The sequence below is a fragment of the Agelaius phoeniceus genome, chromosome 9, assembly GCF_051311805.1.
Source record: "Agelaius phoeniceus isolate bAgePho1 chromosome 9, bAgePho1.hap1, whole genome shotgun sequence".
Taxonomy (NCBI): domain Eukaryota; kingdom Metazoa; phylum Chordata; class Aves; order Passeriformes; family Icteridae; genus Agelaius; species Agelaius phoeniceus.
Genome location: NC_135273.1, coordinates 8,487,729 through 8,513,251, shown reverse-complemented (window position 1 = coordinate 8,513,251; position 25,523 = coordinate 8,487,729). Strand labels below are relative to the sequence as shown.

At 37.8% G+C, this 25,523-nt stretch overlaps 1 protein-coding gene across 1 annotated transcript in view; it reads right to left on the bottom strand.

The window, feature by feature from the left end:
* NRAP (nebulin related anchoring protein) overlaps positions 1–21,592 on the bottom strand; it is a 47,466-nt gene extending 25,874 nt beyond the window's left edge. Inside the window, exons 1-19 of the mRNA XM_054637258.2 lie at positions 21,468–21,592; positions 21,102–21,196; positions 20,301–20,388; positions 18,033–18,137; positions 17,391–17,495; positions 16,612–16,719; positions 15,616–15,720; positions 14,956–15,063; positions 13,880–13,984; positions 10,993–11,097; positions 9,137–9,253; positions 7,662–7,766; positions 6,624–6,731; positions 5,819–5,923; positions 3,477–3,575; positions 2,880–2,984; positions 1,452–1,559; positions 516–617; positions 112–309 (exon numbers count right to left, since the gene is read on the bottom strand). Coding sequence (XP_054493233.2) covers positions 112–309; positions 516–617; positions 1,452–1,559; positions 2,880–2,984; positions 3,477–3,575; positions 5,819–5,923; positions 6,624–6,731; positions 7,662–7,766; positions 9,137–9,253; positions 10,993–11,097; positions 13,880–13,984; positions 14,956–15,063; positions 15,616–15,720; positions 16,612–16,719; positions 17,391–17,495; positions 18,033–18,137; positions 20,301–20,388; positions 21,102–21,196; positions 21,468–21,539 — 2,043 coding nt within the window. The 5' untranslated portion in view covers positions 21,540–21,592. The remainder of the gene's footprint in view (positions 1–111; positions 310–515; positions 618–1,451; positions 1,560–2,879; positions 2,985–3,476; positions 3,576–5,818; positions 5,924–6,623; positions 6,732–7,661; positions 7,767–9,136; positions 9,254–10,992; positions 11,098–13,879; positions 13,985–14,955; positions 15,064–15,615; positions 15,721–16,611; positions 16,720–17,390; positions 17,496–18,032; positions 18,138–20,300; positions 20,389–21,101; positions 21,197–21,467) is intronic.
* Positions 21,593–25,523: the final 3,931 nt, after the last annotated feature.

The following is a 25,523-nucleotide window of genomic DNA, read 5'->3' as shown; positions in this document are numbered from 1 at the left end:
CACGTGCACAATCAGACAGTGCTCATATGAAACAAGAATTAACATCAAATGGGAGAAGTTATAATCTCTTGTACTGTTTTTAACAGTTAAGCTGGGTGCACATCATCTTACATCACTCTGGAGATCGTAGGCCTTCCTTGCCCACTTGGTCTTCATATCTTCTGGAAGTACAGTGTACTCATGGAGTCTCGTTCTGTAATCCAAGTCACTGGCCAGTGCCTGAGCCTTCTTGGCATGCCTCAGGTTTATCATGTCCATGGGCAGATGGAAATGGGCCTTGCTCTCCTCAAAACCTTTTTTGTAGGCAATCTAGACACAGGAGTGAAAATAGATTGTCTGTATCAGATCCCCTGATGTGCAATCATTGCAGATTAACAGATGGTGAAGGAAACCAATTTTGTTAAATGCTTCCAAGAATTTCTTACAGTGAGAGCAGTAACAATGGTAGATTGCACAGTGTTGCTGAAAGTTTTATTATTATGAAAAACACCTTTTGAGTAAGAGAAATCATTTACCTCACTACTCATCTTGGCCACCTTCAGAGAGTGCAAAAGTCTTGAATCCTTGGCTTCAGTCACTTTTCCTTTTGTTTTTTCATATTCTTCTTTATATTTAATCTGTTAAAAAAACAGTGTAAATTTAGGAATATTTCAAATTACCTATGAAATAAGCAATACATTTTTAATTCGTGATTTGGATGGTCAAAATTAGAAGAGCTTAGTCTGAGTCTCTCATTGTCACTTCAAATTTCACAGATTTCTCAGAAATTCCAAAGATGTAAGATCAGTCTCATTTATGAGATCTTTAACCTCATTCTTTGAGGCTCAGCCCTCTGAGGTGAATATGCTTATAAACTTTAATTCTCCTGATTAGCTAAATTATCTGGCTCTTAGAGGCAAAAATAAGAAATAAATCCAAGCAAGGAATTCAAGACTTGTTTTTTATAATGAGGTGGGAGTTTAGAATCCCCACCACTGATGAACATTTTTCAGCTGCAGGAAAAGTGTCTCCCCTTTCTGCCTCTCCAGGGGTTGAAAATCTTGATATAAGTTGTTTAGAAAGCTTTTGTTTGGCATTTTTTATATACATGTGTTTATGTTAAGGAAGCAGACTAAAGAAATATGCATTCCCTTTGTAGTAGATGATAATGTTATTTTTGAGGATATAAACAATTCAAAACACTGAATTTCACTATGGGTTTATTATGTAAATTTTGCTTCACTCTGTACACACGATTTAAAAAAATAATTTTTGGAGAGTGAAATTTCCCAGCAGAATATGAGAAAGTTTCCAACTGCTCATTAGCCATTGAGAAAGATGGACAGCCAAACACAGGATTTAAAAATCCAGATGAAGTGAGCTATGCTTTATTTCCCTGTGCTTTAGCTACTTATAGATAAAGAATAAGAAAAACTTAAAGAATAATTCCCAGGTAACTAAATGTAACATACATCACTGGCAAGATCCCTTGAAGCTTTTGCAGCAAGCAAAGGCAGAGAATCCAGTTTCATCTCAAAGCCCTGGCCTTTACTCTTCTCCCAGCCTTCTTTGTACTTAACCTGAGAAAGGAAAGACAGCAACATGTCACTAACACAAACACACAGGATTTCCCAACAAACATGGAAATTATTCAGAGAAAAACAGAAGCATAAATATGCTCAGTCCACAAACTGGGACCTTCTTAAGTAACACTTCATTGAAATTTTGAGCTAATTAATTGTCTAGGATTGAGTCAAAATTTTATTCTTGGAGTTCACATGCACTTAATGTCCCAGAACATCCAGCGATAATTCTCAATTTCAGATAGATAGGGAGGAGGGAGGGTTTTTCAAAATTGCCTCTGGTTATGTCTACCTATGAAAATAGTATAGATACTGGCATTCATGATGCTTTTAATAGACTTACATTACTGTAAAGATGATGACACATTTTCTGGAAGCATTTAGCATTTATCATTTGGCTTTGTACTAAACAACATGAAATATGGTGGAAAATATTGATGGAAAATCCCAAAATAGGAGCTGATCCATAGGCAGAACAGCTATTGCTGAGAAACACTCATTTCAGGATTTTTCTTTCCCATCCCCAAACTATAACCAGTCAAGCCCCACACACTGAATTTGAAGGTGCAATTCTTTACATGAGAGAGCATTCAAAAGGAATCCAGCTGGTGTGCCCTGAGATCACCCCACAGGTGAAGCAGAGGTCAGTGCAGCATCCCTCATAACAATCTCCTGATTGTCTTCAAAAGCACACTCATGAGCCACACTATCTCACAAACACCAGTGAAATGCATGAGAATCACATCCTTAACTTCTGAAAGTTGGTGGAATTTTTTTAAGTAATAGTTTTTTAAGCTCTTTTTCAAGATTCCACTTGAAATTCCATTAAAGCAAGATCAAATATATCTTCATCTGTACTCTGCAAGCACCTAATGAAGGTAGAAGGTTTTCAGGAAGCCCCAGTTTCTGGATTTGGCTTTTTGCATGTTTATATTTATCCTGCTCTTTATCAAGCCCAGCAGTGGGCTTGATCCAAGTTGGCAGAAGGCACTGTTTCTTTCCATTGACTTCAGTGGACTTTGAATTACTAAAACTGTGAAAATGTTGGTTCTTCATACAAATTTCAACTCAGAAGCAGCTAATTTTGTGGAGTGAATACTGATTTAAAGAAATTCAGATCATCAGAAAATATCTTGGAAAAAAAAGTCTAGAGGTTTCACTGCCCTTGAAATTGGATCTCTGCCTATTCTGGGAACCATATTTAATGTTGTTTAGTATAAAGCCAAAAGCTTCCAGAAACTGTGTCATTATCTTTAAATGAATTTCAGTCTATTAACAGCATCATGAATGCCAGTATTTCCCCAAGGCTTGACTTACCTCACTGTATAACTCAGCATTGGCTTTGGCTTTCACTAACAGTGGTACATCCTGAGGTAGAGTGTAATTAGATTTTGTCTTCTCATACTGGGCCCGGTAGTTCACCTGTGTATGTTGAAAAGATCAACAAGAAACTCAGTTATTTTTAACTTAATAAAAATATAAAAATTAGTCTGAATGATTGTTAAATTTCAGATTATTGGTGCCATAAATTATAAATACACTCATAGGAGTTTGTAATACAAGTATGAAGGCAATAAGGCTAAATTTTACTTAACAGTAGGAAGTAGAAATTTACTCTATAAACAAAAGAGCTGCTGATTATCTTTAAGTACAAAAGATATAATTTAAAACCTTCCCTTAATAAATACACAGAAAATAATTTCTTAAAAAAGCACACTGATACAAAACAAATGTGGAGACAAATATTAGATCTACTAGTATGCTTGCCACATCTTTGAAAGTGATTTAATTTAATTTGTATTCTTGGTTTGGCTATGAATCTGCTGAAGAACTGTCAAGAATAAAACACAAATGCTATGAAATTAGATTATTCCATCATTCTAATAAACAACAGGGGCTAATGGGAGAACTTACATCACTGATCTGCTGTGCATTTATTTTGGCTTGAGCAATTTGTGGAGTGCTGGCCACAGAGCTGTACTTCAGCTTGTCTATGCTTTGCCTGTAGTTTACCTAATTTAAAAAAAAAAAGATTTAGTAAAGGAAGAAATGGTCAGACAGGAAAATGAAAGATTGAATAGATGAAGTTTTGCTAACTAATACTCTGCATAAAACATTACTTAAACCATAATAAATAGAGCTGAGGGAAAATGCCAGGATCTCTTGGATGAGACCTGCGTTAGTGCCCTGAAAGTTTCCCTGTCTGAGGTCACAGTTTTTATCCCACTCTGAAAATCACTTCACTTATAATCCCTTCCTGTCAAACCCACAAATTCTTACAAAGATGCAGCACCAGCTGCAAATCACTGCTATAAAACTCATTTTCTTAACCATCACCTAGACAATTTTTATGTTTATCAGACAAGATTAATTGTAACTGTCTATGAAGAGTTCTGTCCAGTGTACCACTGGGTAGAGCAAATGAACCTCTTATACTTGGTCTTTACTGAGTTTGAATGTAATAAATTAACCATAGAATTTCCCTGTGTGGTCAGAGTTTTTTGTGGATGTCGAGAAAAGAAAAATACTTACTTATAGTACAAAAAAGTCATTTTAATGTCAGCCAACAAGAGGACTGAACCCCATTAAATTACTAACACATTAATATGGTAGCAACAACAATAAGTTATAAAAGAAATATGATAAAGCCCCAAATTATGCTCGATAAAAAAAAATCATACGATGCTTCCTTTCAAACCTGTTGCTGCCTCATGGAGAACTCTGCTATACTACAAAACACAATTATTATTCTCTGTAGGCCCTCATTAATATTCACTGTAGTTAATCACCACTTTGCAAACATTGCAAATCACATTGTTTAAAACTAGTTTCTTAAGAACATTTCTTTCCAGTAAAGTGGAGCATATTTCTGGAGACTTTGAGTTACTGAAACTATTTCAATGCAAACCTTCTTATCTCCTGTATCCTCACATAAACTTCCTCATTCTGCCAGAATGATAAAAGCTAGGAAAAAAGGCCTGAATTATCTCACAGGTCCAAAGTGATTAAGGTACTTAAAACAGTGCATTTTCTTCCTCAGAGACAGAGAGAATTTTAATTCCATGGAAAGGGATCATTTCTTTTTAACTGAAACTGAGTATTTATTGCTACTTGTGATTACTTAGTGTATGAGAGAGGTGTATTCCTCAAGGAGTTCAGAGTAAGCATGTTGATTATTTGGGAGTGCACAAATCCTGGGAATAATGCGAAATCCTAGATCAGGACTGGTGCAACTGAGTCTCTGTGGAATTGTGTGTTTCAAACCCTGATACTGACTATCAATTGTGGAGCCACTGGAATTGCTGAAATGGTTTTTACATTTTGGACATGAATTTATGATTACCTTGAACTCTTTAAGAACAGAGCTCTCTCACACAGTAGGCAATCAAACACTGAATTTTACTGTTTTCAGCTTTTACAAAGGCAAAGCTGAAATTACTGCTGTAGAGGAAAGAGCTCAACTTAAGAGTTGAAGTGTACCCAATACCTCCCCAAAAACATCAGGGCTCCCAATTCTAGCTCTTCATGCTACCATCCTTGTCTTGGAAGAGACAAATCTGGGCATAAACATGACCTCTCTAAGGCATAATGCTCCTGGGTTTTGCAATTCCAGTGTAAAGACAGGGTGTCCATGCCTTAAGAAGTCAGAAATGCCCTGCAGAGCTGCTGCTCTCCTCTGTTGAGTTTCTAAGCAATGCCTGGTGTCTGTGCTCCTGACTGAGGCACAGGCTGAGCTGGTGGAGGAGATCAGTCAAGCTTTTAATGCTTGTGAGCAGTGAAGGTATCACACTTTCCCTTCCCACAGCCAGGGGCACAGGGGCTCCTCTCTCAGGAGGAGGAAGGTTCTGTGACCAGCCCATTCCCCTCCAAAGGGGAACCCCAACCCCAGGGAATTCACAAAGGATTCACAATTTAGTCTCCCTGTGCTTTCAGTGCTTGATGCTGCTGCTGAAGCTGCCCCAGGGTGGTGAGACTTTTGAAGCACAGAGCTGGGATAGGACAGAAGTCACAGATTTCTCATCACTCTACAATCTGTGCTGAACTGGCACCAACAACAGGACAGGGCAGCACTTTGTACTGCTCTGAGACCTCCTGACACTGCACTTTTTTGCTTTAACTTTGTTAGCAGTGGCTGTTTGCTCCTATCATTAAATCATCATTTGACACAAGCAATCTATCACAATCTCTCCTACAGAGAGATGATGAGCAAGTCACAGGGGGGAAAAAGCCAAAAACAAAAACATAAAATTATTTACATCTTTCAAAGGGACCAACTTTCTTGTTGTCTGGTATGAAGGAGTGAGAGTAGCTGGGTAATTGTAGTCAACACCATCATGTTTATAATCAGACTTATAGGCTATCTGAAACACAAGGAGAACAAAAAAAAATCATTCTTTTTTTTTCAGCTGTCATTTGTTTGAATAATTATCAGTCAAGAGGAAAGGGGAAACAATAATATTAATATTAAATGCAAGAAACAAAGTAAGTTCAATGTCATGAGTGACAAAGAAAATGAAATTATTTGCATAGTTTAGCCACTAATTGATTCTTTTTCAGCTTCTCAATTAATCCAATGCCAACAGTGGGAGCATTAACTTAACTTCCACCTATGACACATCTCTTTTATCTTTCTGCTTAGTTCTCAAGCTTCTTACAGATTTGTAAATAATGTACTTGAAGGAATGGTATGTAATGAAATAGCTTCTTGACTAACCCAGTAAATTAAATTGGAATCCAGAAATCTTCATTAAAGACTGTTTTTTCCAGCAAAGGTCTGACCCTGGGGGTGGTGGCAAACAACCTTCAGCATCCTACTGATGTCAAAGAACTCTGAAGGATCTCAGTATGTTGCCAGATCACTGAAATTTCTTATTTTAACTTCTTCCACACAGTGAGCCATAAAACAGTACAAAAGGATTTCCAGAATTTCCCCTCTTCTCAACATATCTATCCATCAGATCCCCAGTACAGTATGATCTAAAGTTTTCTATCAACTTAATTCTGGAAAAACTGAAAGACAAGGAGGCCACAAGCACACAAGTGTGATTAAAAGGGACTCACATTGCTTGCCAAGCTGCCAACCTTCATGGCATGGAGCATCCTCTTGTCCATGCCAATACCCACGTAGTGACCTTTCATCTCATTCTGGTAGGTTTCTTTGTACTTAAGCTGTAACAAAAAAAAGATAAAAATACTCTGAGAAAATATATTCAGCTTTTCTAGTGAAGAGTTTCAGCTTTTAAGAGTTTCCATATTTTACAGCAGGGAGACAAATTGTTACAGATCTGGTCTACTAGTGCTGCCCCAATACAGGAACTCATTAGTCCACAGCAGCCTTGGTATTTTAAAAAATAAAAGCAAAAACCCTCAGTGAGTTTCTTTTACTACCTGATATCATTTACTTGCTCTTCATATCACCTAAATGCTACAGAAAGAAGATACATCTGTGTTTCATTAGAAATAAATACTAGAACAAAGTCCCAGGGAGACAATATTTGTACAGTAGGAAATGAACAGAATTGGGTTGTTTTGGTGCATCTTTCACCAATCCCAAAGTGGGGGATTTGACAAGAAAAAAAATGATCATTCAGCCATCTCAACTGTATGGCAAAATATTTACTCCACTGGGATTTAAGAGAATGGTAATAGGCAGTATGAAACAAAATTGTACTTCATGAGAAACCAGAGGTATAACTATTAACATTGATTATTTTCACACAGTAATTATGTTTCTTTCTGGCATAAACTCTGGTGAAGCATCTTCTGCCTACCTGTCCAGTCAGGAAATGGACATGCACTATGAAATAAGTAATAATTATGACAGACCAGAGAAACAACTCTGCTACTTCTTTAGATCAGCAGTACCTGGTAAATGACCTCTCTTCCAAATACCATAATAGTTCTTTTCATAATCCTAAATGAAACGAGCCCCAGCTATACATCAGGACACATTAGGATAAGTGTTGTACAAAAACAGTCTAAAATGAGTTATAATCACATTTCCAGCACACATTTATATGAAACACACACTCACAGATGACCTGTGATTCCAGCAGCTACCAGGGCAAGCAAGCCACACACCAGGTACTGAAAACTTACATCACTGGTGAATTTTGAGATCTTGCTCATATTCTTGAATTGTGGAGTGTCACAGTAGTTCATGCTGTAGCCTTTGTTGTTTCCAAGATCCTTCTTGTACTCCACCTTAGTGACAAAAATGCACAATGGGAAGCTATGGTAAAACCTTAATCTGCTCTATCAAGTTCCTTCACACACTTTTTATTAGGCAGACCCACTGTTCAGAGATTTTGACACATGGTGTTCATCAGATGGCATCTGATGAAAATTAATATGAAGAGAATATTCATATACTCAGTTCTCATTTCACAGGCAAAAGAAATGCAATTTCATCCTCTGAAAACTACACAAGACAGTGACAGGAGGGAAACTATTAACAAAAACAATGATATACAAAGAAATTCTAAGGTGAGCATGCAGCAAATGAACATGTACAAATGTGCCATGTACCAAATTTCAGCAAGACCTCAGCAAGAGCTTTTGTACTCTTACAGTCATTCCTGTTTAAGGAACTCAGTCTGTAACAGCTGCAGTGAAAGACTGAGAGATGAGAGGAACTCAGCTTGCTTAGCTGAGGAAATCAAAGGCAGAGAGAAGAAAATGATGTATTTGTAAACCTCTCAGAAAAGTAACCATGCAGGGAGAAGAACTTTTTAAACTAAAGGGCAACGCTAGCACAAAACACAGTGGTAATAAAGTGGACAGGAATAAATGTAGGCTGGAAATTGGAATAGGAGGATTATACAGTGCTGTGTTGAAGCAGCAGGAGCCAGGAATCATTGGCCCAGGAGGCCCCTTCCAGCCCTACTTCCAGGGGTTTTTCATTATTGAAGGTTTTATACTTTGACATCTCAAGAGTATAAGTTTATAAAGTGCCATGGGGAAGTTCTAGAAACTCACATTTATTAATAGTTTTATAGCTGATATGACACCATAAATAAATTAATAATTCAGAATCTACTGAGAATTCTCTTGCAATCTTCCCTTATCAAGCAGAAAAAGAATCAATTATCAGTGACTCACAGTCTTTCACAGGATGGAAGAAAACAGAAATCTGCATAACCAGAATGGTTTAAATTTTGTCTCTCTTCTTATTTTTTGATTATTAGAATACCCTCTGAGACACTCTAAGGTACACACCAAATTCATCCTAAAGCTTTATATCTTAATATCATATAAAAAAAAGGATAATTCAGGTTTGGGGTGGGTTTTTTTCAGATTTCAATTCTTCACATGGTCAGAACTAGAATCACTCTCCTGGGGTTAATTTCCCACACTTTCATAGAGATGATTGGAAGGGCCAGAATGCAGCACCTAAAGATCTGTGGTTGAGCTTTTCTCTCCAGTTGCTGTGCTACACACAGATGATTTTTGTTATGTACAATGCAGTAAGAACAACAGCTTTTTTTTTTTTAACTTGCACTCCTTACTCATCAAACACAGATGTTTGTATGAGCTGCTCCCAAACTTGTTAAGAGATCGATTCAAGCCCTTACCTCACTGACAAGCTTGTTAACACTTTGGGCTTGTTTAAGGACCAAGTTGTCTTCAGCTGTTAGGGAGTGAAAGTGAGCTGCACCTTTCATCTTGGAAAGATCTTTCTTGTATTTTATCTGAAAAGAAGTAGTGAGAATTATAAAATAGATGTGCATCTTTTTATCCTTACTATTTAGAGTGGCTTCATGAGTCAGGATAATATCTTTCCTGTGCATGCTTTGATAAGTAAATGGAGCTTGCCAAGCTGAAACACTGTATTTACTACCTTGAATAAAACAAATATAACCCCATAGCCCTGCACAGTCCCTCTCAAAACATTTTACTAGATAGCATTTTTTATAAATTTTTGACATAGACTGAACAGCAGTGGCTGTTGTTCATAGCTTGAAGAGATTACTTGCAGATTCTTGGCTGGAGCTTGTGTGCTCTTCTATTAATGAAGTTAATCCTCAGTACTTAATTTTAGTCAGAGGATTACTGATAGTCATCAAGCAGTCTGCAAACTTTTCCTTTTGTAGAAAGCAGCTTTTTTAAAAAGCTCTATCTTTTTGTACTTTTAGTGTGTTCAAGGGAATTATATTTCTCTACGAAATCAAGATTGAAATAAGGGATTTCTAAATTAAATTTAAACATCAGGTTTTTGACATAAATTGGACTTGGATGGGTGAAGAGAGGTAAAATAATTTTATAAATTATTTTACATGAACTGAAATGCGAAGTGGTTTGGGTTTTTTATTTTCTAAGTCTGCACACATTTCCTCAGGCTTTAAAACTATAAGGAAAGTTGGTAAGTACTGTAGTGTGCAAATGTTACTTCCATGAAGCAATCCTCCTCTTCACTCCATGTATTTTAAATTAATGAGGAAACTACTGACCATTAGCATTTTCAAAACCTATGAAACTGTGATCTTTATCTGGAAAAGTTAAATATTTCATGTTTAAACAGGGGATCACTGAGTTTGTCATCAAACTGGGATTGGTCACGGAAGATTTGAGGTGTTTTATATTCTCTCAGTGATAAGCTCAGGTAACAGAACATGACTGATCCTTTCCCTCCAGTTTATTGCTCATGTCTAGCCCACACTAACACAAGCTGAAAGGCTCCACCATCTGTTATCTCCCCAGAAGACAGACTGAGCTCATCAGCCCAGGCAGCCCCAGCGGGGACAGGTGCCCACACTACAAAAGTTGTCACTCACAGGAGCCCTTCAGAGCAGCCACAGGGTACTGACCTACAGACTGACCCATTTTTTTGTCACTGCCAGAAATGGTCTCCCCAAATAGGGCTGAGGCCCTCTAATGGATGGGCTGGATGCAGGAATAACACACCACCACCTCTTTGTCACTTCTTCAGTTTACCACCCAAAACCAAAGATCACATCCCAGAAATAAGCTCACTTTTGTGAAGTGACAGTGTCATACTCTCTGCTTCTTTTCCTCCATATGACTTGCTTTGTGCTGGAGGCACGATACATCAAAATATCAAAACCAGTACAGTTCATTCATCCTCCATTTATTCACTACTGGGAATACCACAGTAGTCCACAGGATGATTAAGGCAGTTGAAGGTTTCATTAATAATACAGGTGCAGATTTGCCAGGAGGGTTAACCTAACAGTAGGGATCCCCATTAGTTGCTACATCCATCTCCTCCCTCATGCAAGTTGGAGCTGTGCCCCCTTCTATTAATGGATATTATTAATCCCCTGAGCCATCCAGTTCCCAGCAATGCAGCAAAATGTCACGTTTGTTTACTTCTCAAGTGCAGTTTTAGCATCCTCCTCCCAGGCACTGCTCTGACAAACTGCTGTTTTTAATTGTTTATGAATTGTATTGATTCAGATTTCATACTTACATCACTTGCCAATTCATTTGCTTTCTTGGCATTTTGATAAGCTGGAGTGATCATAGCAGGAAAGCTTCCTTTCCCTCTGCGTTCCTCAAACTCATCCATATATCCCTGAAGAAAATTCAGATCGTTTACTCATCACACATGAGCAGGTGGGGCCATGGGTTATTTTACAAAGCCCCACAGTCCTTGTTAGTAGGAAGGTTCATAGCTTCAATGACTTTTTTTTTTTTTAAATGAAAAATAACCAAAATATAAGAATAAATTGACCTGTTAAATTACCTATGCCTCTGAAGCTACCTGTGTTGCATTCCAAGAGAAATTTAGGTAGCTATTAGCTGTGGTAAAGATAGCATTCAAGTGTACAATGACATACATCATTCTGCTCTCACCTCATTTCCCACAGAGATGATATCTGCTTGCCTCTCTGTTTGTCAATACATGTTTTCCTGGAATTTTATAGAAATAGCTAATGGCTTGGTTAGCCAGGCTAACTTAAACTTTCAGCTTTACACTTTAAACTTCAATGGCTTAAAGTTAACAAGCTTAACATAGGATCAGCCTTCCTTTGTGGTGTTACAGGAAGTGTTTGATCTTTCCATGGTCATTTTTCACATCATAATTGACAAAAAATAATAGTTCACTAGTGCAGTGATGTATTTTGAAGAGGGATTAATAAATGAAGCAGAGATACCTAGATATCAAAATGCCAAACTCTTTAGTGAACAAAATCAAAGATTCCATTTGTCTGATCAAAAAAACGCCAATTGTTGTGGAAGCAACACCCTTTAACCCATCTATACATAAGTTTATGTGTAAATATCTGACAATTTGAAAGCCATTTAGATGGTTTAACTGCAAAATACTGGGGATTTTTTTAAATGTAATAGACAATAATCTCAAAGCCTTCTATGGCAAGATCTGGGGAGAGTATGGAGCACAAACAAGAATACAAACAAGTGAGAAAATGTGCAATGTGTCTTCCCTGCAATATTTTGTAAATCTTTTGTAATAAAGAGGCAGTTTGAGTGAAAATAGAATGTGCCATGAATAGAATGCATGTCAAGAATGCAATGGAGAGCACAGATAGGAATGGCTACAAATATCTGGAATATCTCTTTTGTGTGTTCTCAGTGCAAAACCATCCATTGTAGGTCATTTTTGGCACCATCGATGTTTTAAAATAGGTCACACCACAAGTTTGTGGACATTATGATGCACACTGGTGAACAATAGTTACAAGGGCAATAAATTATTCTATAAACAGGCACAGAAAATAAAAAAATACAGTTCAATAATCAGCTGAGTTAGCTTCTAAAAATACCATTAATGAGTCTGAATTCCCCAAACCAACCTGTCTTTTGAGTCTAACTGTCTTAAATACATTTTAATATCATTTCTAATATTGTGCATATATTCAAAGTTTCAGAAAACTATTTTAGCCACTCTCTGGTTTTTAAACATGAACAAAACAGATGTTCAGCACAGGAATTTTACCGTGAGATTCCTAAATTGTCTCATGTTATATATATAAATATGCATGTAGATATATATATATCTGTCTGATGTACACTCAATTCATTGTTAATGATCTCAACAGTTAGAAATCTAATCCCTTTACCCATGTTAAGTCACAATTTACTCAGAAAGATCCATTAATTTCTGTGACTCTGTGTCATTTGGCTAATAATATCAGTATCCAATCTATAAAGATTAAAACTCAAATCAAATTTGAAGTCCATGACTGAAGTTTCAAAGACACTTTCAAAGAAAGAAAACTTAAATTAATTCTAAAACAGAAGCATTCTAATGCTTGGAAATGTAATTAGTGCTTTTTCAAATTCATTTTATTTGTTTATTCCCATTAAAACTTGTAGCAGTTCAAAAGACAGAAGTAATTGAAGGTTCACTGCTACAATTCTAAACCCATATTCTTCAAGGATGGTTTGCTTTCCACAGAATACTAAATGTAGATTTCAACTGAAGAAGTGAAGAAATGTAAAATACCAAAGGTTTTAGGAAAATACAGCCCCTATTCCTTCATTTCTCCAAAGTATATGGACCTACTGAGGAGCAGGACAAAAACCCCTGAGATTAACCGTATAGTTTTCTTTATACAACACCACTATTCAATTCCTTTCAAATTCCATTTAGCTCCATTCAGTTCTATATAGCTATTGCCCTAACCTAATTGGAATTTGGGTGCATTTTGGGCAACCACAAAACCAATTGTATTCCCTTAAAAATGAAACATAAGCAAAAGGAATGCCACTGACCAAAACAGCACTAAAGCCCATCTGGTTCCACAAATACAGAGCTACAGCTTGTCAGGTTTATAATTCCCCTTTTGCAGGGGAGGTGAAATCTAAGAGATTGTGTGTCTAAGAGATTCAGTGCTGTTCACACATATTTAGAGCTGCAAAGCTCCTAAGATTTGTGAAAATACCCACAGGGAAAAGACACCTATCTGCCAGCTTTCTACCATTTCACAACCCTTTAGCTTTTCTCCTGACTGAATTTCCTTATTCATGGAATGGGAATATTTCCTTGAGTAAGCACATTTCAGTGTGATACATAACAACACCACAATAGAAATGCAGAGTGTGTGCATGCACACAGATAAATTTGCCAAGGTCAGTCTTTAGCAACGGCCCTACCATAAGGGTCATGCACTGACAGTGCAGCCACCCTGCAGTCACATGTTCAGGTGCCAGTGACAGATACATTACACTTCACGAGCACAGTGCTGTTTGCACACCATCCTTTCCCTTGAAACCTTGTTTTCTCACACAGGAAACAAAGTGAAAATAGGTGTCACCAGTTTCTGAAGCCTTGAGCAATCAGCTGCAGCCATGAACAACACCAGCATGGCTATCCCTTGGATGTTGCATACCTGTCCATACTGATCTGCATTTTCTCTTGCAAAAGCAACATCTGCTCCAGCTGTATGGCTGGCTTTCCCCTTGATCTCTTTTTCATATCTTTGATGATATTTCACCTAACAGGAGAAAAAGGAAAGGAATAATCGGGGTGAGCTTAGTCTGGTTCACAGATGCTGCACAATAAATAACAACCAATGGCATGCACATGTTGTCAATAAAGGATTGTCAAAATTCCCATTGCCACCAACCTGCACAAGTCAAACATGCCACTTGAAGATATAAAAACAGAACTAGTGGTGTACTTAATAATGCACTAGGAACACAGGACTTGCCATTTCAACCCAGAACATTGGGTCAATGTGTTCAGCAACACCTGCTTGACAGTGGCTAATCCCTGATGCTCCAGCAGTTTAAAAAAATAGAACTGATTGTAATGCAAATTCATGGTTACCACAGAGCACTTTTTTACCACAGGGTCACCTGAACCCCAGCAATAATTGGGTTTGTTTCTGAAAGATGCATTATCCCCAGTGATAAAGGGAATTTTAGGCAATCAACCTTCAAGTTTAGACCAAGATTTTCACTACATTTGCTGAAGTCAAAACAATGCCTGTAACCTGATGCTGCCCTTTAATCACCATGTGTGTTTGCTGACAAAAGTGAAGGGTTTTCCACAAATCAAAGGCAAATAAAAACATGTAATTGTTTTAGCGTCAGTTGCTTTTACCTTCAAAATAACAGATCTCTTATTTTCCTCAATGACTCTTAAAAATGTTTTAAATTCACTTCCTTTGAGTTATATGTTCTTCCATATGATACTTTACTGAAAAATAAGAGCTTTTCTTTCAGTTTCCAAAAACAAAGCACAATTAACTGTACATTTTGAAGGAACACTGATGTCCTTCTATGGTGCTTATTAAAGAGTTCAGGGGTGTTGTGGTTTTGTTATGTTTGGAAAGGAAAAGAAAGTGAGTGAAGATCAGTATGCCATGCTCATGGAATTTCTGCCAGTAAATGTTTCAATTCAAAATTTGTGTGACAGTTTAATATTTTCTTCCCCAAAAGAGACTTTTCTTTGGACACTTACATCACTGGCTAATTCATTTGCTCTCTTGGCTATTTGATAAGCTGGAGTGATCATAGCAGGAAAGCTGCCTTTTCCCTTCCGTTCTTCAAAGTCTTCTGTGTATTTCAACTGTAAAAATTCAAGACAGTTCAAGGAGCAATTAGAGCAAATGTATCTTGATTGCACACTTAATCAATCCTTAAAGTTGCAGAGTCAGGTGCTCCATGGCTGTCATCTGCCAAAAGGAAGATGAACCATGAAGTCTGAATCTTTGCAATTTGGTCTTTAACTGCACAATCACACAACTTCTGCACAGACCCTTTGTCTTGCTCATAGTGTAGGATGAAGAGAGTTGTTTAAAGAAAATACTTAAGGTGTCTGCAAGATGCATGCTCTATTTACATTAGAGTCAGGCAGCTTCTTTCTTTGCTTTTCATGGCAGCCAGTTGCTGGGTATGGAGCAGACTGGTGCCCCAGCTTCTGTTCTGACAGCCTAAAATGGCCTCAAATTGAATGTGGTTTGTGCAACTGAAAGTATTATATGCTTAAAGGTAAAACGAATCTGCCTTTGAAATATTAATTTTTTACTTTTCTTTGTGTTCATATTTTCAAGTAATTTATAAATACCCCAGGAACCACTTGCATAGCCAAAACCAGATCAATCTATTTTGTTCTACTTACATCACTTGCAAGATGTGCTCCAGCCTTTGCATGGAGTATATCTGGAGTGTCTACAACAGAGGTGAACTTTGAAACTCTCTCCTCATGTCCACGCTTATATTCCACCTGAAGAGGAAAACATATATATCCATATTACACCCAATAAGCAGCAAAAGTACATTTCCTATCAGAAAGCTTCAAGAGAAAATGAGCAACAACAGTCATGACACTCTCCACTCTCCACAGTCAAGCTATCCATATGTTTAAGCCCCAATTTCCTTAAAGTGAATACCAAAACCAGACAGAAATGGACCCAGATATTCAAATTTTTACTTGATTTATGTGAGCCATACATTTGATTAAAATACCATGAGAATAGTCATTAATGTCCCAAGATCATACTGCAATGACAATGTAGATATTATCTGCACAAAATAATACAATACTTTAAAATAATTTTTAGGGATTTTTACATATATTTTCATGTGAATCTCTCTTAAATTAACAAGCAATTTTCTGTGCATAAATTTAAAGTACCTTGTATATGAATTAATTTCAATCTTACAGCTATTTGATTTCACAGAATTCACAGAATTCAAAGAATTACTAGGTTGGAAGAGACCTTAAAGATCATTGAGTCCAACCCAATTCCAAATAATAAAGTGAAAAATGTCAAATGTAAATAATCTGATGAATAAAGCCCTAATGGGAAAGCAAAGGTAATGAATTAAATTAATATTTCAGTGCAAGTCACAATCTTTTTCAGGATGTGATAAATTATGCAAAAGTTGCTACATTTTCCAGGAAATATCTACATTGTCACTTATTCTATATGATTTGTACTCCCAGGCCAAGTACTTTATTAACCTTGTTTTCTGCTTCATGTTAACATTTTCTCACTTTGTAACAGTATAACAAATATTCACCACAGAATCTAACATCTCAACTGAATGGCCTGAACCCAGGATTCTCCAAATTCAGAAGTGTAAAATATAATTAAAAACCCTTGTGACTTACATCACTGCTTAGCTGGCTGGCTCTCTTAGCAACCTGATAACCTGGAGTGATCATAGCAGGGAAGCTGCCTTTGCCTCTTCGTGGCTCAAAGTCTTCTGTATATTGAAACTAGAAGATTAATTTTTTTTATTAGAGAAGAATCCACTGTAGTTGAATGTGATTCTTCTTTTCTTGCCTGCTTCCTAAAGGTGTCTATCACTTTATTCAAAAGAAAACAAATTAAAGAACTTCCACTTTGTAAGTTGTTAGTTACAGCTATTTCCTACATACAACAGAAAACATTTCTCATTTGTATCAATTATCCACTGTTAATTTCCTATGCTGATTAGGTCACCAACCTATTGTATGGACACAGTCATAATTTAGAAGTGATTTTCATCAGTCATGGAAATTCAGTCAGTGAAAAGTCTGGTCTGTGGAAGATACAACACATTTTCCATCATGAGTCCTGCTCTAGTGAGAGGAAGAGCACTGCCTCCTAGATCAGATCACCTCAGTTTGGTCAGCAGTTGAAGTGTTTCTGAGTTATATAAATATGTAAATGTGTGATGGCAACAGAACTCTTATGTGACTTTAATTCCTTACATGGCTAAGTATTGTTATTGACAGAAATAAACGTGTCAGTCTCTCCTTCGGCAACATCTTAACAGACACACCCTCCAGATACCCTTCCTGAAAGGCCTGGAGGTGACTTCTTACCAAAGCCTGACTTTCATGTATTTGTAAGTCTTCAGAATAGGATAGACCATGAAAATAAAGCTAAACACCAGTCCACTTACATCACTCAGAGCCTTCTGTGCCTGTGTTATCTTGACCATCTCAGGATCTGGGATTGTTCCTGGGTACCATGATTTTCCTTCCCCATAGGCAGCATAGTAAGCATTCTACAAAACAGGAACTAAATAAATACCTATCTTCACCCTGGTTTTAGCACTCAAACAGCTGATCTAACAGAAAAAAAAAAAAAGGAAGCACACAGTGCAGTGGAAGTGAAATTGTGCAGCACAAGGCCTACATTTCACATCCCTTCAGAGTGCCAAGGCAGAACTTGTACAGCAAGAACTGACATCAAGATGACAGGATCTAGGATCCTGGAGTGAAACTCAAATAACACCCCCTGGGAATCAGATCTCCTGCTGTGACGCTCCAGTGCCAGTAGAGAGAAGACACACAGACTGTGGCTGTACATGCAGCAGCCCCAACAGCTGACTACAGACACACTCTTCCTTCCTCACCTTCTGATTATTCTATCCTAAGCTATAGTTGAGCTATTTTGTCTTGAAAAGTTTGGAAAAATGAGAAGCAAAGGCTTTATTTTTAACACTGAAATGTCATGGTAACCCCTGACAATCAGGACAGCCAGGGCCAACCCTTGGTGTCCTGCAGGCTGCTGGCTGAGAGACTCGAGGGATATTTCTTACCTGGGTAGCCAATTGTTGGGCTTTATAGACACTTTCAATTTCTCTGGACCTTAAATCCCACTGAAAGACTGATTTGATTTGTTCGCTCTCTTCTCGATATTTTATCTAAAAAGAAAAGATAAGGACCCATTTTAGTAGTTTCTTAGTGCATAGTAACACTCACCCCCTTTGGAGAAGAATAAGAAGAGAGGCAAGGTGATGATTGCATTTAGCCCCAAGGCCAAAACTCTGTTTTATAGTCCACCCCAGCTTCTCCCTAAGATTTCTGCCAGTATAGGAGCTGCATATTACACCTGAGACCTGGCATGACATTCTGAAAGAATAATTTGATATTTAGATAATACTTTTGGAAGAAATAATCTATGAAAATTGAAATCCCTAAGAAATGTTTAACAGGATGTGTCAATGCATTACATGAAAAAACTATTCCCAAATAAGCAATATTATAATACTCTCCTATTTCCCTGCACAGTGTACACAAAGTGTCATATTCTAACTGTGCATATGTAAATGACTACTATATTTAGTCCTGGGTCATTATATTCCTACTGCTACTTTTATCATGTTAACATGTAGAAGAAATCCAACTGAAATCACAGATCTGTTATACAACTCACTCTCTACCCGGAGTAGAGAATTTAAACTGACGGGACAGAAATGTTACTGAGCACAGGTACCATTATTCCCATTTATAAATTAAGCACAGAGGTGCAGAGAGCTGAATAATTTGCCTGCTAATACAGAAATTCTGTATTGAGAGACTTAATTTTTATTTCTGCATCCCTGTTGATGTCTCAAGACTTATGTGAGAACATCAGGTTGGGATTGAACAAATATTCTATTTTCTGCATCATCAGAAATAAACTTCAATATAAAAAGAACAAGCTTCCATAGTAGCAAGAGAAACCTTTTCCCAAATTATCATTATTTTATACATTTACTAGCAAAAAAATTTCCTACTCTCAAATTTTTTACAGAAGTACTCCCTTTAAGCAGGTACTGCAGAATCAGCTTCTTTACTACCCTTAGCAATTTTCTCTCTGGAACAGAACCTCATTATGTGATTGAAAAGGACAGAAGGTGTTTAAGGTGTGTAAAACAAGGGAAAGTGATCTTTGAGCTATAATTTCTCTGGCTTGTGTACTCACATGCACTGGAAGTATCAGTCTCATATCACTGCCTAAACCAGAAATAGAGCCTGCAGTAATCCCGAACTCATTCCTGAGCAGATCTGTCACACACAGTTTAAAGTAAGTGTGATAGTCATTGCTGAAATAGTTACAGCCCATGATACTGCAAAAACTGAGGCATAAGAACGCTGTACAAAATGATAAATTATAGTGTCTGACAAAGGCTGTTCATGTGCATCAAGGTTTAACAGCTAATACAGGACATCTGAATGAATTCAGCATGCCACAATCCAAGAAATACAACTTTCTTTGTTAATTTTAGTGATGCTAATCACATCAAAACACATTGCTTTGACTGTAAAATGTATTCACAAGTAATGTTGTTTTAGACTATAGAAAGATGTGGCATTCAAGAAAACAGCATTAGGCAGAGGAGTGAGGTAGCCATTGATAATTGGGCATCCCTGTATATTTTATTTCACCAGACCCCTCACAGTGCAGGTTTGAGGATGATGTGTCTGGAGGGAATCAATGCAGGGGTGGCACTGGGAATGCCCGGGGACCAGAGCGGCCCTGGGGCCGGACCAGGCAGGGCAGAGCCCGCAGCGGGGATGCGCCTCCATCCCCAAAAAACACCTCCAGCAAAACCCTGCCAAGCTGCCCAGCCCTGCTGCTTTCCCACCTCAGGTCCAGCGGAAATACTCAACAAAGTATTTATGGGAACTTCTGCGTGCGTCCCACCTGGTTATAATTTATCTGATGTTTTGTAGCAGTTTCTGATGAGATCACAAAGCAAGTTGGTTGTTCTTGCTTCCTGAGGTTGTGAAACCCAGCTTAGTCACTAAGTTTGCACAGCTCTGGGCAGTTTAGGTGAACTGTGCTTCCGTGTAGATTATCAGATATACAGGTGAGCAGCTCCAATCAGTTTTTCCTTCTGAGAGCAGAAGGAAATCCAGATCTAAGATTGCTTTCACATGAGTAATCACATTGAAAAAAGTTATGACTGAAACCCAGCTGAGGTTTGAATCATTTACAGGAAGGTGAGTAAAAAGCACGTATTTATACTTACAAAACAAGAGACGTTATCAATATGTTATCAAAATGTAGAACAAACACATTTGACCCTCAAGCTTCTTACCTCACTTACCACTTCTGACAGTTTTTTTGCATTCATATTTATTGGTGTTTCATATACACTGGTGAATGCATTGTTTTTTGGATTGTGCCTAGAAAAGGGAAAGTGTAAAAGGATATTAGGAATGTATCAGACAGCCCACCAGAAAGGTTCTCTTTGAGCACTGAAAAACACAATACCAGCCTCCACCCCTCTATACACATCTCTTCCCCCACTCACACAGAGATCTTACATTACATTCAAGTTATTACTGTAAAGAGTAGGTGCCTAGAGCAAAATTAATTTTAATGATCATCATATCAATGCTGTGTTTCTAATAACAAAAGAGAATAATAGAATAAAAAACAACTGTCATCTCTCCTTTTTCTGCTGACAAATTTGACAGGAATTGATCATTATAAAATAAAAACTTCCTAGAACAAACCAACTCCAAAATCTGCATTTTATACATTTTCCTTATGATTAGCTCAACCTTGTTAACTCTTAACCACTGATTTCGAAAGCACTGAATTTTGTGGTTGGTTTTATTTTCTTCCCATGATACTGAAATGGAACTTGATTTGGTATCTTTTAACACACTGGCCAAATAAGGAAGCTTTATGCATGGTAAAAAGAGTTTCCCACCATTTGTGATTCATGTAAATCCAAAGATATGCATGAAGGCACCGACAGTACCTAATTTCACATCACACACAGGACAGACTGATCACTGACAGGTGATCTTCCATTTTATTAAAATGACTAGCCAAATCAAACTTTTGCTTAAAAAAATAAAACGGAAGGAAAAAAAGGAAATACACTTACGCTTGACAGTAAGGCTTTTTCTCATGGCTAACAAAGTTGTTTACAGTTAACATCATCTTGCATACTTCACAGTGAAAACAGGCTTTATGCCACGTCTGGACACGCCACAAAAGAGAAACCAAACAGACATGATTTGTATTTCATTATTATTATTCTTCTAAGTTTAAAATCTCACTTTTGATCCTTACCCTTCATTTAATGAATCTGACTATATTTTTTCTTCAAATATATACATGTTATTAATTCATTTCAGTTCTGAACCCAGTTATGAGCAAAGAACTTTTGGAACCAAGAGATTTGCACAGTGTTAGAAGTGCCAATCTGTACATTTATTATAGTCCAAAATGATAAAGAAAGAGAACTGACCTGATCTATACAGTTAATCTTCTCAGCAGGGTAAACCCCATAGCCACATCTAGCACACGGCTGCACATTCATCTTGAAATCCACAGAGTGAAAAATATATAGGTTTATACAAAAGGTTCAAAGAGTATGAAAGTGACTTTTTGGCCTGTGCAAAGCACACTCTAGACACTCCAGTCAAGGCCTTTTGCTGTGGTCAATGGCTCCCATTAAAGCTCTGAATTGAAGTCTGTTGCTCCCTTTGCTGACCTTCTGTTTCAAAGTCAGCTGCAGGCTGGCTTTTAAAGCTGCCAGTTAGTAAGAGTGGTTATTTTGGCAACTGTGTCAGTGCAGAAGGGAGGGCAGCAATATCTTTCTCTAAATAGAAGAATGAACTCACAGAAACGAATCACATCCATGGGAATGTTAGAGCCTGATCATTTTGTATTTCAGTTTTGCAGTCATAAGCCCAGGATGAAGAGAAAAGTGCACACAGCAGCAGCATTTACCATTAGTTCCTCCTCACCCTGATAAACAAGTGACCTCATGGGGGAGCATTTTGTGTTTATGAGCAGCCTCACAGCAGAAGGAGGTACCACCAGAGATGCAGGCCAGAGATGGGTTTGAATCTTCCTGGTCCTTGGGTGGATGTAGAAGAAGTTCACTGCCATTGTCCCGAACAAGTCATTATTTTTTTCCCTTGGTGCCAGCTCAGTTTCACCTTGTATATTGTGTCAGCACACTCTTTTCTCATATCTTTCTGTTTCATTCACCTGTCACTCTATCTCCAGGTGTGGGAGGATGCACTGTGAAACAGGCAGAGCCTCTTATCTCAAAGAGTTCTAAACATGATGGGTACAAATCCAAACTTCTATCTCCTACAGGAAAAACTTCAGAAAGGAACCATTTACTTTTTAATAGAATGAACAAAGCAGCTATTTAACAGTGTTCACCAAGAGTAGACTGCAATTGATCAGAATATAAAAATTCCTTCACCAAAAAATGATAAGGAATGTCTGATATTAGGATTCAAGCAAGTTATTAGGGTTGTGAAGTCTGCTCTGAACAAAAGAAGCTATTAAATTCTACCAGCTACAAATGGTCAGGATTTAAGATTTACATCTTACCTAATCATAATACCTCCAGCTGCAGGGCTCCATAACCCTGGGACACAGCTAAGAGTTATTGCAATCTAAGTAAAAGTCTACCTAGTCATCTCTGCATCTGCCCCACTGCCTGCAGCAGTCCTGGGATATTGCTAAGCATTTCCCTTTTCTATAAATTGCAAACAATTCCATCAAAATAATTTCTGTCTAAACCTTCTGGGTATGCTTAGAGAGCCTCCTATTCATCTCTCTATTGAGAGATGCAGTTCTGCTTAACTTATTATTGCTACTTTTACTGAATGCTGACAATGTACTGGCACAATGTCCTGTCAGCAACTGGTGTGCTGAAAATAGAGTCTCTAATCTAAAGAGCAGTGGCACTAAGTCCTGAAAACACTTAAGGCCTTTCAAAGTAACTAATATCAGCATATAAACAGATGCATTTTCATTTTTTAAAAATGTCCCCAGAACATAATTTCTTATATTAAAATAACTGCTGAGTTACCTTGTTATTCTTTTTGGGATCAATAGAGATTTTTGTTGACAAAAATATTACATCACAATAATATTTATCTCACTCACACCTGTGAACCAAAGTAATTTGGTTCCAGTTCCCTTCTCACACAGCTTTGCATCTTGTCTCAGATTGCCATTCTGTTTATGCAAGTGACCTGTATTAGGGTCACAGTGGCCCAGCTGTCTCCTCCTCACTTAGCACTTGGCACACTACCAGTTATTGCCTCTTTGTGTTCACCTACTCCAAGAGTCACCACACTGTGTATTTTCTAGACAGTCCCAGTGGTCTCCATGCTTTCTGAAGCCCAGCTGGAGCCCTTATCTCCCACTTTAGCAAGAATAAGGGTGCATGACCTGTTCCTGTCCCTGCATTGCTTAAGACCCTCCTGAAATGAGTTCAGAGAAGTGGTGAAAGCAGGATATCCCTGAACCACACAAAACTATGAAGACTTGGCAATTACAGGACAAGTAATTAATCCAGGAGTCACCTGGAGAGGACTCCAGCATGGATCATCATGCTGTCCCTATGCACTGGGTACCCACAGAGCACACAGACATCCCTGAATGAGGCCATGTGCACCTTCCAAGAGGAAGGAACAGATAAAGCCCTTTATTTCACAGATAAATCCTACTTCATTTCAAGACATACAAAGCCTCTTTTTCTCTTTTCACAGTGACAGATACTACCAGCTTGGCTGGAAGTCAGCAAATTCTCCAGCAAATTCTCCAGCAAGTTCTCCAGCTTCTCCCAAGTCATAGAATGTTCAAGAGCAGAAGCGTGGTAAGACACAGTGTCCTCTACAGCTACTGTCTTTCCCAGCCACACTACTTCCCTCACATCCATTGTGCACCAGTTCTGCTGGAGTCTCTTCAAGATTTTCCCATTTCTGAGGACCCTAAAGCTGTCCTGTTCTTCATCACCCTGGATTAAAGCCGAGTTGCTAACAAAAAAGGGAGTTTATTAAAAAGTAAACATTGAATGGTCTCATTACAAAGTACACGCTGCATTTTGATCATGCAAGGAATTAAATCACAAAACCAGTGCAAGTTTGTTATCTTGACAAATCTTAGCAAGACATTTTCTCTTCAGTTAAAAGCTCATTGTGGCTTTTTTCCTCCTTTAGTAAGGCCTCATAAAGGCTTTTTGATATCAATGAAAATCTTAAAAGGCTTTACTTAACAGTAGAACCTTAATCAATGTGGTTTAAAAGTACTGTGGTTACACATAAAGTACAAGGAGACAGTACCTTGAAAGTGCAAATTAGTGGGAAGAAACATTGTTACCTCTCCAGCCTCCTTACACTCATTGAATTAACTGCACAGAAAACTTGAAGCATGTCTGCATCTTCAATCTGATTGTAAAAAAGCACATATTAGTTACACAAAGTAACCTCTCAAGAGACATTCAAGTCAGGGTCACCTCCTCTGTCACTCCTGGATTGAATCTGTGTCCTTCCAACCACATGAAGAACAGGAGGCCGACATCACAAATTATGGCAACCCCATCTTCCCTCTGTTTGCAAAAATATCCCAATGGTGCTGGTTCACTACACAAAGTGGGAGTTTTATCCACTGGTAAAAGCTGCCTGTAAAATTTCAAGCACTCAACCAGCCTTGTCTATGTTCACCTTCTCTGAATGCTGTGGTTAATTACTTACCTGAGCTCAGGGCCTTTTGCCTCATACAGTCTCTCCGTGCTAATCAAATCTAGCATGGTAGGAAATCCAGCTTGGAAAAATATTGAAAGAAAACTGGAAAAGATTTATCAACAGCAAAATCTCACAAGACTTGAATTAAAACTTCTAAGGAACCTTCCAAACTTATATAGTTGCTTTTTCCATTTTTGCTGTTTTGGAAACCAACCAACAACTGTTTATATTTCATGATTAAAAAGTTTATGCTTACACTTTCCCCTTGTTGTCAGTGTCAGGAAAACATGAGAGTGTAGGGATTTTGCAAATGCTTCTAACAGAGTGAGATAAAGTAAGAGAGAAATTGAAAAAAGAACCAAGGGGCTAAGAAGACATCACTGTTACAGAGCAGAGAAAGAATGGGTCAGGATGTGCTACAATCTAAGCTAAAAGCTTGAAGAAAAGTGTGAGAAACATGTTGAGCACAGCCCACATCACCACCAGTGTCCAAATATGCCCATTTTTTGTGTATCATAACACAAATAAGACTCAAATTTAAAACTCACAAAATATGGCATGTGCATTATTCTCATCTCTGCCTGATAACAGAGAAATCCCAACAAAACACATCCATCAAGCTGACTGAGGTGTATTACTCTGCAGAATTCCATAAATTTGTAGTGCGCCCAATCACTCTTCCCTACCCCCATATTCCTCACAGAATACCAAAACCAACCATCCTTCCTTGCAAAACACATGAAAAACTAACAATTGTTTTTAAAAGGGAACACATTGTGAGTTCACTCAAACCCTCCATCCTAAAAGTA